This window comes from Canis lupus, chromosome 6 (assembly GCF_003254725.2).
Source record: "Canis lupus dingo isolate Sandy chromosome 6, ASM325472v2, whole genome shotgun sequence".
Taxonomy (NCBI): Eukaryota; Metazoa; Chordata; class Mammalia; order Carnivora; family Canidae; genus Canis; species Canis lupus.
In genome coordinates, this window is record NC_064248.1 from 16,767,455 (window position 1) to 16,782,190 (window position 14,736).

The 14,736-nt window shown below is 47.5% G+C and overlaps 1 protein-coding gene across 1 annotated transcript in view; it reads right to left on the minus strand.

The window, feature by feature from the left end:
- Nucleotides 1–13,363, minus strand: part of LOC112640143 (integrin alpha-X) — a 28,770-nt gene extending 15,407 nt beyond the window's left edge. The window contains exons 1-20 of the mRNA XM_025415951.3: nt 13,205–13,363; nt 12,521–12,626; nt 10,693–10,796; nt 10,318–10,388; nt 10,050–10,164; nt 8,396–8,526; nt 8,133–8,278; nt 7,734–7,887; nt 7,264–7,414; nt 6,989–7,062; nt 6,689–6,818; nt 6,439–6,581; nt 6,111–6,251; nt 5,808–6,017; nt 2,009–2,139; nt 1,721–1,878; nt 1,424–1,578; nt 585–716; nt 422–495; nt 72–213 (exon numbers count right to left, since the gene is read on the minus strand). Of these exons, the coding sequence (XP_025271736.1) occupies nt 72–213; nt 422–495; nt 585–716; nt 1,424–1,578; nt 1,721–1,878; nt 2,009–2,139; nt 5,808–6,017; nt 6,111–6,251; nt 6,439–6,581; nt 6,689–6,818; nt 6,989–7,062; nt 7,264–7,414; nt 7,734–7,887; nt 8,133–8,278; nt 8,396–8,526; nt 10,050–10,164; nt 10,318–10,388; nt 10,693–10,796; nt 12,521–12,626; nt 13,205–13,259 (2,523 nt within the window). The 5' untranslated portion in view covers nt 13,260–13,363. The remainder of the gene's footprint in view (nt 1–71; nt 214–421; nt 496–584; nt 717–1,423; nt 1,579–1,720; nt 1,879–2,008; nt 2,140–5,807; nt 6,018–6,110; nt 6,252–6,438; nt 6,582–6,688; nt 6,819–6,988; nt 7,063–7,263; nt 7,415–7,733; nt 7,888–8,132; nt 8,279–8,395; nt 8,527–10,049; nt 10,165–10,317; nt 10,389–10,692; nt 10,797–12,520; nt 12,627–13,204) is intronic.
- Nucleotides 13,364–14,736: the final 1,373 nt, after the last annotated feature.

Genomic DNA, 14,736 nt, shown 5'->3' on the forward strand with positions numbered 1-14,736 from the left:
GCTTTGAACCCAGCACAGGAGTTTCGACTGATCTCCAGCCATCAGCTACTTTCTTCCCCAGAAAGAAATACCTTGCTCTCTACCACACGTCGATAAGACAGCCCTGGTGGGTAGAAGAAGGTGACTGTGGTTCCATAGGAGTCCTCACCATCATTCCACACCATCACATTCATGTTCAGCTCCAGGGTACTCCCCACCACCAGGGTCTGCAATCTAGGTGTTAGGGGAGAGGACAGGAGATGATTCTGGGACTGGGGCTAGAAATAGTCTGGGGATAAAACAAAGTGGAGAGGTAGGAGAGAAATGGGGGATAGGGTTTCTGAGCACAGGCTAGAAATGTTAAGGAGAGCCAGAACAAGAGTTCCAGGTTCCAGAAGAGGAGCTGGGGAACCCAGGCAGGTCTAAGGGAATGGTATCTCACCCTGAGAAGTTAAAGGAAATGCCAAGGTCATCCTGGCAGACATGGTCAGTTCCACAATTCTTCTCAAAGGGGAGCTGAGAGGGAAGGCAAAGCAGGGTTTTCCCCAAGATCTGGAGACCACATCCTCCACTCCCTTCTGGAAGATTCCAATACCAGGACTTACAGAGGCTGTGAAGTATCTCTGAGCATCCACAGCCAACATAGGCCGAAGGCTTCCAAAGGAAGGGATAGGCTTGCCCACCAGGGAGAAGTTGAGACGCAAGGTGATGGGGGTGACCGTGTCCTCCACACAGGCCTAGAGGATGGACATTGAAGACAGCAGTGGCTAAGGAATGCATCTTTATAGTCACTAGCTGTGTCCTGTTCCCTCATCTGTAAAATGGGTTAATAATGATACCCAGCTGTGCTCAACTGCTGCAATTCTACTGTGTAGAACCTCTGTTTTGCCTGCTTTCTGCCTTAAACTCCTTCCCCACAGCATCCCCCATGGTTCACTCGTTCTATTCAGGATCTTCCCAAAGTTGACCTGATCCAAGAGGTCTCCTAACATTTTCTCTGTTCTCCTCCCTATCTTTTTTCATAGCATTCATCATTACCTGACATCTATTATCTAAGAACTTGATTGTTTTTGGCCTTCTCTCAGAGTTTCCTGTTGGCATGACTGTTTTGTCCCATGCCATATCCCCAGGGCCTAGGACAGAGCCTGTCTCAGAGAAGCAACTCCTAAAAGAATCACAGCACATCATTCCATAGTTTTCTGAAGTAGTAATACTCTCCTAAAATCCAGCTGTGTAGCCTCAGCAGTTGTAGAGGGCCCATCCATTTATTCATTTGCCCACTCACTTACTCATCAGCTAACAAATGTTATGTACTTCCTGCATCCCAGGTCCTGTGCTGGGGCTAAGCCACAGTGAGAGTCAGAACACACCCTGTTCCTTCCCTGCCCAGGCCACTGCCAGCCTCAGAATCTCTGCCATACCCAAGATTCTGAGGTCCCCTTACCAGGAGGAGCAACTTCACAGTCTCACAGTACTGTCTCAGGCCAAGGACTTGCACACGAGTCAGATTCCGGGTCTTTGTCTCCTCAAAGATGGCACGGGGACTCTGGCGGCCCGGGTCAAGAGTCAGGTCAAAGGTCACAGAGCTTTGGAGGTCACCTGTAGGGGAAAGGAGGGGATGAGGAGGGCTGAGAGAGCCAGAAACTCCCCAGGTGAACAAGGGTCAAGGCAAGAGACAGGTGTCCTGAGCTGAGGGACTCTAAAGGTCAGGATTTCTTGGGTCAAAAAGAAGAGGACTCACCCAGCCGATTCTTGGGACTTTCATAAATATGAAGGCAGACATTGGCATCACCCAGTGCCTTGACAGAGGAAGTCTTTTCCCGACACTCAGATATAGACCTGGCTATCTCTGTAGGTTTGAATTGTATGCTCATCCACACCCTGAGCACAGGTCTGGTCCTATGGGCAGAACACTGAGCTGAGGGCAGGCCCTTGGTCCCAGGAAGACAAACTGAGATAGGAATGAAGAGGCTGGAATCCTGGGCAGACTTAGAATGATCTGGAAATGTCTGAGGAGGACTTTTCTCACCTGAGCAGCAGCACTTGTCTCCGGGCGCCCACAGCCAGGTCCACCAGTCCATCCATGGTAAGGTCCTGACCCCCACTCAGTGACTGCCCAAAATACTGGAGGCTGGGGGAGAGCTGGGAGCCTGAGATCCTCTGAACAGAGAGGAAAAGGCAAGTCAGGTTGATGGAAACAAGTTGGAAATCAGCAACAAAAGGAACAGGAAGGGGCAGCCCCGGTGGCGCAGTGGTTTGGTGCCGCCTGCAGCCTGGGGTGTGATCCTGGAGACCCGGGGTCGAGTTCCGTGTCGGGCTCCCTGCATGGAGCCTGCTTCTCCCTCTCCCTCTGCCTGTGTCTCTGCCTCTCTTTCTGAGTCTACGAATAAATAAATAAAATCTTAAAAAAAAAAAAAAAGGAACAGGAAGGTAGGAATGAGGGAGACAGAAAGAAGAGGTGAGCAGTGAAAAGATGTCACCAGCAGTACCTATAAAGAGGAGTGGGGTAGGGAAAGATGACCAGAGAAAAGGAAAGATCCCTAAGACATCAATAAAGAAGTTGTGATTGAAAGATTGGCCTGGTGACCTATGTCTCATTCATTCATTCATTCATTCATTCATCTACTTAGACTCAGGTCCAGTTCTGATTCCTCTCATGAACTATGAGGCCTTGGGACAGGATGCGATCTTACTGTGCATCAGTTTCCTCATCCTTCACATGGGGATAATGCCTTAGAGTTTAGCTGTGAGTAGCAAATGAATTAATGCATATAGTTCTGTGAACAGCAAAAGTCACTAGTCACTGATTATGATGAGTATTACGGCTAGAAGAGAACTCAGAGTTCATCCAGCCCCACTTCCCACTTTGCAGACAGTGTTCAAGGCTACACCGCCTTTAAGAGGCCAACTCCAGACCTAAAATGAGATCCTCTGACCCCATGCCCAAGACCCCTTTTGCTCCTCAGGGCCATCCTATCTCTTTAGAGGACAAGGAGGGAAAAAGTTGGGATGAGGCATGGCTGTACCCGTAAGAAAATTCTATGCTCTGGAAACTTGCCTCCTCTGTGAGCTCCTTCTCTTTTATTTCAATTGCTCTTAAAATGACCAATTGCTTGGAGAATGTGCCCTTTAAAATCCCTGGGTGCTGCTGAGACTGGCAGACATTAAGCATAGTAACAATAAAATAAAAGAGAAATTTGCCAACTACTAAGGATGTCTAGAAAGGAAGAGGTAGGTAGAGATAGTCCAAACCTGGTCAAGTGGCCTCATGCTCAGGAAAGCTGATCTTACTTACCACCATATCCTCAGGTTGGTATGTAGGCCCAGTGGGGAAAAGGCAAGTCCTTCCCAGTCAAGTAATGTGATGGGATATATCATGGCAGAAAGGAAGAAAATCATGGTGGACCAGCAAATCTGGAAAGGCCTCCTCTTGGAGTCAACCCTTTCTGTTGTAACTCAAGTGGTATTTTCAGTTGAGGGTGTTCATAGATATGCAAGAGGAAGTTAAATCAGTTGGTGTAGAATGAATGCAGTTTCTTGACATCAGGTATTATTGTCAACAAAGCCTTTAATTTTCTCCTTAAGCTTCCAAGTTCTTTAGAACTTCTTCAATTGTCAAACTATACTAACAATAGCTGATTATAATAGTGTACCACCTATTATACGCCAGGCACAGATGTATATTTATACTAGGTATATACTCTATATGTACTAACTCACTTAATCATCACAGCAGCAGCCCAGTGAGGTTGGTTCTCTTACTATTACCATTTTACAGATAAGGAAACTGAGCACAGAGAGCTGCGTAATGACGAAGATCATGTAGCTGGGAAGTAACAGTACTGTAGGGATCTCCTTTGATTTTTTTTCTTTTTTCTTTTTTTTTAAGATTTATTTATTTATTTATGATAGACATAGAGAGAGAGAGGCAGAGACACAGGCAGAAAGAGAAGCAGGCTCCATGCCGGGAGCCCGACGCGGGACTCGATCCCAGGTCTCCAGGATCGCGCCCTGGGCCAAAGGCAGGCGTTAAACTGCTGAGCCACCCAGGAATCCCCTGACTTTTTTTCTAACAAATTTTTGAGATACAGTTCACATACCATACAATTTATTCTTTTAAAGTGTACACCTCAGGAATGACTGGGTGACTCGGTGATTGAGCGTCTGCCTTTGGCTCAGGTCATGGTACCAGGGTCCTGGAATGGAGTCCCACATCAGGGACTCCCCCACAGGGAACCTGCTTCTCCCTCTGCCTATGTCTCTGCCTCTTTCTCTCTCACCCTGTCTTATCAATGAATGAATAAAATCAGAAAGAAAGAAAGAAGAAAGAAAGAAGAAAGAAAGAAAGAAAGAAAGAAAGAAAGAAAGAAAGAAAGAAAGAAAGAAAGAAAGAAAGAAAGGAAGGAAGAAAGAAAGAGGGAGAGAAAGAAAAGAGAAATAAAGAATATAACTCAACAGTTTTAGGATGTTCTCAGAGTTATGCCACCATCACCAAATCAATTTTAGAACATTTTCATCACCCCCCAAAAAAACCCATACCTCTCATCACTCACCCCCATGTCCCTCATTTTCCTGTACCATCACAACCTAACAACCCCTTATCTACTTTCTGTCTGTGTGGATTTACCTATTTACATTCATATACATAGGATCACATATGTGCCCTTTTGTTTCTGGCTTCTTCTACTTAGAATAACGTCTTGTCTTCAAGGCTCATTCATGTTATAGCAAATATTAGTACTTCATTCCTTTCATGGCCAAATAATATTCCATTGTATGGGAATTTATTTACGATAGAATTTATCTGTTCATCAGTTAATGGACATTTGGATTCTTTCCACCTTTGGGGTATTATCAATAATGCTACTATTAACATTCATGTATAATGTTTTATATGGACATAGGTTTTCAATTCTCTTGGGTCACACAATAACTCTGCATATAGCTTTTTGAGGAACTGCCAGATGTATTCCAAAGTAGCCGCAGTATTTTATATTCCCACCGTCACAGTCTGAGGGTACCAAATTTTCTACATCCTCACCAACACTTGTTATTATCTGTCTTTTTCATTCTAGCCATCCCAGTGGGTATGAAGTGGTGTCTCGTGGTTTTGATTTGCTGATGACTGATGACTAATGATAGTTAACATCTTTTCACACGCATATTGGTCCTTTGTATATCATCTTTAGAGAAATGTCTATTCAGATTCTTTGCTTACTTTTTAATTGGGGCTTTCTTTAACTTTTACCAAGGGAAGAAAAGAAAGTCTCCCTTTCCAGGGAACCTTCCCCAACTAGACAGACATTTGGCAGGATTGCTGATGGTATAAGGGAATAGTCATATAGCATTTAGGGAAGAGAAAAGGAGAGTAGACAGGGAACTGAGGCAGCCAGACCTAGACTGGCAACAGGGAGCGAACAAGAGACCAAGCACTGGGTTAGAAGTCAGGAGATTGGAACCTACCTCATCACCATTCATGATCCACTATAAAGCCTTGGACAAGTCAAATCACTGATCTTCTTCTCCTTGCTGCAGATTTCATTTCTAAAGTAGGCATGCTAATGCCTGGGCCTATGTACCTTGTAAAGCCACTGGGAGGTTAAAAGACCTGAGATCTCACTCAAAAATCAAGTCCTCATAAGAGCAGAGAACATACCAATGTGTTCATTTCTAAAATTCCACAGAGTTTGCTTGCTGCCTCCAAGGTGTCAGTATTGGGCAAAGGAAGTCAGATGAGATAAAGGAGAATTTTCTAGGTGGCAGCATAGAACACAGGGAGAAGCAAGGAAGAGGTTGTTGTAACAACAGGACCTGTGACTGGGCCTCACCTGACTGTGGGAGGAGCTGATGCTCGGTCCTGAGGTTCCATGAAATAGGTAGACAGCACCTCGGTTCTCCTGCTCTCCTGGCGCTCCGATGGCCACATCTGTCAGCTTGTCCCCATTCACATCCCCCAGCACTGTCAGGGCCGCCCCAAAACGGCCCCAGGGGTGGCCCTGCTCCCCACGGAGAATGACCTCACACTGCCACTTCGCCCTCTGCAGGACAAAACCAGTGTCAGGTCCCAACCGAGGTCATCCCTCTACCCCACACCCAAGGCCCCACTCAGCCCAGACTCATCAGACACTCACCCCCTGGGGCAAGGGGCACACAGACACCTGGCCCCCCTGGGTCGGCTTGTAGTAATGGGGAGCCCCGATGAGGACGAGGTCAGTGTTGCCATCTCTATCCACATCCACTGTGCAGAGGGAGGCCCCAAAGTAGGAGCCAATCTGCAGGGCAGAGCCTGAAGTCACCTTGCCTGCTCCTGCCACAGGTACACCCTCTGGGACAGGTCCCACTTCCCCCCAGCCACCAGGGCCTTCCTCGATGGGCCCCCAAGGCCCTTCATCTCCTTCCTCTGGGCCCTTAGAGACGCTGCCACCCTCATGTTCTGCTCTGGCTTCCTCGACACCCAACCTGGGTCCCTGAGACTTCAGCCTTCGGCCTCCATTGCTCGGATGCCTGAGTGAAGATAACGACCTTCCCGGTGTGCTGATGGCGGGGGGCCCCCAGGATCAGGCTCTGTACTCCCTTCCAAAAGGCCAGCTCAGCGGAGTAACCTGAGGAGAGCAGGCCTCAGCACAAAGGCTTCCTGCCCACCCCGTGAGCTCCTGCCCCCCAGGCAGCTCATCTCCCACCTGTGCCCCCAACCATGGCCTGTTCTCACCCAGGTAAGAGTCCCTCATGTCCACATTCTCTTGAGACATGTTGATGAAAGTGGGGCTCATCTTTGGGGGGTACAGGAGGGCACCTCCAGACCAGCTGAAGCTCCCCACAGCCCCCAGAACTGGTCCATCCTGGGAGGAAAGGATTCCAGGGCTGAGCAGTTCTGAGCCAAAAGAAGCCAATGCCTATTCCAAAGCAAGGCCTGCCACAGACTCTGCTCATTATTTGGAATTCTTTTTCCATTCACTTCCTCCCACTCTCCCTCCTCCTACATCAAAGGCCTGAAAGAGGCCCCACTCACAGGTGTGAACACAGCGCTGAAGCCCTCCTGGGACATCTCCATTTCAAAGGAACTACTGCTTATGGTCTGCGTACCTGAGGGAAGGTATTATATACCTGGGTTCCAGAGGGAAAGATAGGCTTTGCCAAGACTGAAAAGGACATTAGAGGATCTAATGTTGGAGATTAATACCCAAAGGGAAGGGTTTGTGCCTATGACATGGGGGTCCAGGTTCAAGAAGCGCAAGTATTTACAGGTGAGGGTTTCTGAAAGGAGTACCTTTATCTGTGACTTACCCTCAATGGCAAAGATCTTCTCTTTCAGTTGGTTTTGAATGTCTCTCAAAGCATCAAAATTCTCCACTTTAAAAATGTACTCATGGGAAGGCTTCGATGCAATGTCATTTAATTCTTTCCAGGACTGCATCTTTTGAAAAGCTGTTCCTACCTGTCTCCAACAAAGGCCAACTCAGTGAAAACAATCATAAATCTAATATGCTTACCACATGCTGGGTGCCAATATCCACCAGTAACCCCACAAGGTCAATATTATTACACTCAGTATACAGATGAGAAAAATGAGGCTCAGACAGCATCAAGGAGTTTAGAGAAAAGGATCAGGGTCCCCGGGCTGGAACACAGCTTTCACCCTGAAGGTAGTCGATGCTGAGAGAGTGTGTGTGTGGCGGGGGGGTGTCCTAGAAAGGGAAGTTGCCTTAAGAGGAAGCAAGGGGAGGAAGGGGCGGCAGAGCATGTCCACATCCTACCCCAACTGCATAGCGGATGATACCCGCAGCCTCAGCCATAGGGATGACATCTTCATAACCCAGGCTATCTCCTTTTTTCTGCCCATCGGTAATGACAATGAGGATCTTGGAGGCATCTTTTCGGGCCCCTTTTGAGGCACTGAACAGTTCGTTTCTGTCAAAGAAGAAGAGGATCCAGAGACCTGTGAACAGACCTGCTGCTAGCCTCTGATGCCTTTTGAGAACAAGGAGATGCCCCTTTCTCTCGGAGGCCTTGGTCCCACCCATAGGCTCCTAACTGGATGAGGAGACCACAGGCTGAATTTCAGTCCCAACCTTTCTCTCTCTCATGGAGAAAGATGAGGTCTAAAGGAACACCCAGATGCTCTAGGGAAGGACCATGGAGAAGTCAGGACTCACGTGACTATTCTGATGGCTGTGGCTGTGTGAGTGAGCCCTCCTAGCTGGGATACAGAATCCAACAGGGCTAGCGGGTTTGAGCTGTATGTGAAGACTTCGAAAGTGAAGTGCACCCGGAAATTGTTGGAAAACTGCATCAGGGAGAACTGGGAAAATTGCAGGGGGCTCGGAGCCAAGGCCACTTGACCAGAACCCCAGGCATTCCACCCCCAAACCTCCTACAGGGGGCCCTGCACATTTGCCATCCCTCCCCCAAGGGATACCTGGGTGCTAGGTCTCTGGAACTGGCTCATCACAGCCTTCACGAAATTCAACATCTTGATAAAATCACGGGGGGAGATGCTGCCCGAGCCGTCGATCAGGAACACGATATCCTGCTCTTGCTTCGGACACTCTGGGAAAGAAGGTGGGCCTAGTCCTCCAAGGAACACTCCCAGAGCCCAGGCCCTCAGCCCCTTGGCCATGAGAACTCACTACCCCCTGACCCAGGGGCTTCCCCAGTCCCTGCCTCGAACAGGGCCCTTTGGCCTCCTAAAGTCCTTAAAAAGGCTCTCTCTGTGATCCAGCTGCTCACACCTGTGTACCCAGCCTGGTTTATAAAAAAGTGACAGTTCTTCCAATCCAGAGAGTAAGAAGCTGGGAGCCAGCCCCTCCTTCTTCTACCTGTGGCTGTCTGCGTCCTTCTCCCGAACCCCACTCTACCTCTTCCCCCACACGGCATGATCCGGCAATGAAAGGAGATGGTTCCTGGTCAGAGTCTGTCCTCATTAGTCGGTGCCAAACTGTACTTTCGTTAAATATTTTTAATGTCATCCCTGGCAACAGCCACACACTGGCCCTATTCCATACTCAGCATAAATATGGGCCCCAAGGCCCCTCCTAAGTAAATTCAGAATTGGTCCAAAAAAAAGGAAGTTCTCCCAGTTTGAGAGGAGAGCTCCCAGCTTCCTTTTCTATTCAGAGGTTCCCACCAGGTGTTCTGAAGGGAGCCCAGGTTCCTATGGGTGTAGTCTAGAGTCTGGGAGGTGCTAGAAGAGCACTCAATTCAGTGGCTAGATGTCAGCCTCCCCAGGGGCCTGAATGTAAATGTGAAATCGGGGAGGGGCTTAGGTCTGCCAGGCTGGGTCAGAAAAGCTCACTCTTCTACCTCCTTATCTCTCATTCCATCAACAGTAGGGAAGTCAGGCCCTATGCCTCAATCTGCGCGCGTGCACACACACACATGCACATGTGCACACACATGCACATATATACATATGTACATGCATGCACATATACATATGTGTGCACATGTATATTTTTACACACGTGTTCACATATGCATACACATATACAGAAGCATACTCGTGCATACATATACTTGCATGCAAGTATACATGCAGACACACATGCATGCACACATATATGCTTAGGCACACATATATACATCCATATACATACACACACACATACACTCGCTCAGACTGTTTGCACCCTCATCATCCTTTCCCAGTCTGCTGCACAAACTAATTGGTTATACCCCAAGGTGTATTGGGTGAAAATAAATCCCCTTCTCCCTAAAAATAATAGCTAGCATTAATTGTGCCCTCACCACATGCCAGGCACTGTGCTAAACCGTGGCCGTGGATAATCATCTGTCATTCTCAAGGCTGAGTGTGTCATTGTTCTCATCTGACAGATGAGGAAACTGAGGCTCTGAGAGGGTAAAGTCATAGGAAAGTGGGACGGCAACAGGGCAAGTTGTGAAATCAGTAAGTGACTCCCCAGCGCATATTTGGAACCACTATCCCAACCAGTAAATATTTTTCTCCAGATCGCTCTTTTTTTATCCATTCTAGAAAGAGTGTTTCTGGCCCACTGTACTCCAGTCACAAGTGTGTATGCTCCTCAAAGGAGCCAGTAGCCACCAACACTTACCCTGCAGGGCAGCTGGGAGCCTCTGGGCTTGCCAGGAAGGGGAGCCCAGCAGGAAGCAGAACCCAGTCAAGTATATGTTCTCGTTGCATGTATGGTGCACTGTGGGGCCACAGGCCTAGGGACAGAGGCACCTGATGGGAGGGGCTGCTCCTGCTTCCATCCCATCCTCCTATCCCAACACCTTCACCCTCCCCAAGACCCCTAGCCCCACTAGACCCAGGTCCCCATTCCTTCCCTCAAGACAGCTCCACAACCCCCGACAACTCACCAGCAGCTGAGAGGGTTTAGTGGAGGCTGCCAGAGACAGGCCCAGGGACATGTTCACAGCTTCCAAGGGGACTGAGGGGACAGATATGTGCATGGTCACCCTCAAGACAGAGGATGCTTTGTAATATCTGGGCAGGGGTCACCTCAACCCTGCAGGACAAGGAGATCTGACAGGTGAAGGGGGCTTTCAGGTCTTGCTGGAGCCCTGGGGGTACAGGAGTATGATGGGTAGGGAGGCCATGAGGCAGTCAGGAAGCTTGTCTAAGGTTACGAGTCTCAGACAAAGCTAGAGCTGGGAAGTGGGTCTTCTGTGCTCCCTGCAGGTCCCCAAAGCATGGGGTCTGGACGTGGATCCCAAGGAAGAGCAGTGACTCACCCTGCAGTTGGATGGGCTCACACTTGCCGGTGCTGTAGTCACACTGGTAGAGGCCACCTGTTTGGTTGGCAGCCTTTATCTCCTGGGGGGCTCCAACTACCACCCTGAGGGAAACAAAGAACACTGCAATTAAGAATGTAGACAGTGGAGCCAGACTGCTGCTCAGCAAGTTTGTTCCACCTCTCTAAGCCTCAGTTTTCCCATCTGCAAAGTGGAGATTAACAATAATTTAAGTTCCACATGAGAGGAGTTTTTGTCTGTTTTGTTCTCTAGTGTATGCCTGGCTCCTGAGACATTTAGTAGTAGGTGCTCAATAAATATATGTTGAATGGTTGATGCCTACCTACCCCTATAAGGTTATTGTGAAGAATAAATCTGCTCACCTAGAAATACAAATCAAAACTATAATGAGATATCACCTCACACCTATCCTAGAATGGCTAAAATCAGCACAAGAAACAACAGCTGTTGATGAGGATGTAGAAAAAAGGAATCCTTGTGCACTGTTGGTGAGAATGCAACTGGTGGGGCCTATGGAAAACAGTATGGAGCTTCCTCTAAAAGTTGAAAATAGGGCAGCCCCGGTGGCTCAGTGATTTAGCGCCGCCTTCGGCCTGGGAGGTGATCCTGGGGTCCTCGGATAGAGTCCCGCGTCGGGCTCCCTGCATGGAGACTGCTTCTCCCTCTGCCTGTGTCTCTGCCTCTCTCCCTCTGTTTGTCCCTCACGAATAAATAAATAAAATCTTTAAATAAAAATAAAAGTTGAAAATAGGGACACCTGAGTGGCTCAGCGGTTGAGCGTCTGCCTTTGGCCCAGGACGTGATCCTGGAGTCCTGGAACTGAGTCCTGAATTGGGCTCCCTGCACAGAGCCTGCTTCTCTTTCTGCCTGGGTCTCTGCCTCTCTCTCTCTGCATCTCTCATGAATAAATAAATAAGATCTTTTTTAAAAAAGGTGAAAATAGAAATACTATATATATATATATATATATATATATACTATATATATTCAACAATTGTGCTACTGAGTATTTACCCAAGTTATACAAAAATACTAATTCAAAGGGATACATGCACCCTGGTGTTTATAGCAGCATTATTTACAATAGCCAAGATATGGAAGTGGCCCAAGGGTCCACCAATTGATAAATGGATAAAGAAGATGTAATAGAGATAGAGATGATAGAAATATTATTCAGCCACAAAGAAGAATGAAATCTTGCCATTTGTAATGACATAGATGAAGCTAGAGAGTATTATGCAGAGTGAAATAAGTCAGGGAAAGAGAATACGATATGGCTTCACTTATAAGTGGAATTTAAGAAACAAAGCTAACAAACAAAGGGAAAGAGAGACAAACCAAGAAGAGACTCTTAATTATAGAGAACCAACCAATGGTTACTAGAGGAGAGGAGCACAGGGGGATGGATAAAATACGTGATGGGGATTAAGGAGTGCGTTTGTCATGATGAGTACTAGGAGATGTATGGAATTTTTGAATCATTATATTATACACCTGAAACTAAAATAACACTATATGTTAACTCTACTGGAATTTAAGATAAAATAAAATAATTAAAATAAAACAAAATAGATCAGTGCCCACATAAAGGGTGCTTGACACAGTGCTGGGCGCTTAGTAAGTGCTCAATAAATATTAGTTGTGATTATTGAGATGGCAAGACAGCACCTGCTTTCAGTCTAACTCTTCATATACTAGGAGAATTGCCACACCAGACAGAGGAGAAGAGGGTCATGGGGAAGGACACGACCCTGAGCATGAAGAGAAGTTGATGAGAACCAAAGGCCAGTCACCACCCAGTCCTCACCAAGAGTTGTCATACTGGACCACGCTGTGTCCAAATCCAGCACTCTCCATAAGGAAGCTTTTTGGCTGTTCCGTGTCCAAGTTGAAGCAGAGAGAAGAAGCCAAGGCTGGGGAAGGGGGTGAGAAAAGAAGCTGTGGAGAAGGGTCTTCCTCCTGTTCCATCTCTCCAGCCCCTAGCACTGGCTCCCCCCTTAGGTCCAATGTCCCAGCATCTCCTGGACTTCTGAACTCCCAAGCTCAGGCTTTCCTCTGCCCTCCTGCAGGCAGTCTAGAAATAGTTCTTCGCCCATTGGCCAGTTGGCAAGTTTCAATTCTCCATTTTCATAGAGCAACACACCAGCTTTAAAGACAATCCTTTGCCACCCCACCACTGGGGCTTCTAGGAGGAAGAATCCAGGAAAACTTGGGCCAAAGTGACATTGTGGATAGAGCACAAGTTTGACTTGTTCTGCCCACTTGGGAAATCTCTGGGTTGTTCAGACAACTGGCTCCTTTTCCAGCATCTCTTGAACTCCCCTAAAATTAGTTCTTCAATATCCTGTCCCTCCAAAAACTCCAGAACCGAAACCCTGTGTAATTCCAAGTCCCTCTCCTAATGTCTGGGTCTAAAACATGTACATCCTCAGCTCTCTGTCTATCTGGACTCCAATCTTCTCATGTCCCTTCACTGGGGCCCATGACTTACCCATCAATAGAAGGAGGGATGTTCTGGTCCTGGTCATGACTAGAAGGTTAGACATGGGGTTCTGAGTTCCTCAGCCACCAAGGGAACAGCTAGACCAAGGTGCAGAGGAAGCAAGTGAACAGAGAGGTGGTCAAGAGGCTAGAAGCAGGGAGGGAAGTTGTCAGAATGACTCAGAGTTGGAGGGCGGAGAATAGGACTAAAATAAACAGAAAAAAGAATTGAGGCAACACACACATGCTGGGTCCAGGAGTCCTTCTTTTTTTTTTTTTTTTTAAGATCTTATTTATTTATTAGACAGAGACAGAGAGAGAGCATAAGCAGGGGGAGTAGGAGAGGGAGAAGCAGGCTCCCTACTGAGCAGGGAGTGCAATGTGAGGCCTGATCCCAGTACCCTGGGATCATGATTTGAGCCAAAGACAGATGCTTAACCAACTGAGTCACCCAGGTGCCCCTCCAAGAGTCTTTCTAACCAGAGATGTCTTGGCTTGCTTCTTGTGCCTTACCAAACTAGGTTTAGGGGGATGCAAATCCCCTGCCCTGCACCACCTCTCTAAGCTTCTCTACTTGTACTGGCAGAAGATTCCTCTTGACCTTGAAACTTCAGTTCTCCTGGGGAGGGAGGGTGGACAGATGCCATGATAAGGTTGGGCCCTAATGAAGACCCTGATGGGAACCCTCTACTTGAGACCTGGAAATCTTTGGGCTAGGAATCAAGCATCCAGGCCTTAGGAGAACAGAGTAAGTATTCAGTCATTTACTCAACACTCTAATTTGAGGCTGATTGTGTACCTCTCTGTTAGCAAAGAGATAAAACACAAACCACAAGGCCCAGCCCTGGGGTTAGTAGAGAAGGCCAATATGCAAGCAGCAAGATGTTGCTATGAAATAAGAAGCCCACTGACCACAAAGTACCTTACCCAATTTAGAAGGGTGTGGATTTCCGGAAAGGCTTTCTGGAGGGGGACTTGGGCTAAGTCTTGAAGGCAACTAACTATAAAAGAGTACATTTCAGAAAGGGTAACCAAATGTGGAAGACGCATGAAAGTGGAGGGCCTCTTGGGAAACCAGAGAGTGGGAGGTAGGAAGTGGCTAGAGATGAGGTCAGTACCATAGGGGATGGGGAGGAAGGGGAAGCAGGCCCCAGATCTGGAAAGCCCCCTTAAGACATGTTTATTTTATCCTGAGGGCAGAGGGAAGCATTGAATCAAATTGGGAAGACTAAGATCTTAAAATTTACATTTTAGAAAGCAAGAAAGAGGAGCTGCATGGATCATGGTTTCATTGGGAACTAGCCAGAGACAGATCAGTTAGGAGGAAGGTAATATGGTCCTATGGGGTGAGCTAGTGGCTATGGGGATGGACTGGGGGCTGACTGGTCCCTAAGGGGAGGACAGTGGTGATGGTCTCCGAACAATTTGGAGAAAGAGGGATGGTAGGCTAGGATAACTTCGGTTTTTAGAAAACCAAAATTTAGTGTTTAAGAGCTTGGATTCTTTCAATCTTTCTAGGTTCCAGTTTCCTCATCTACAAAA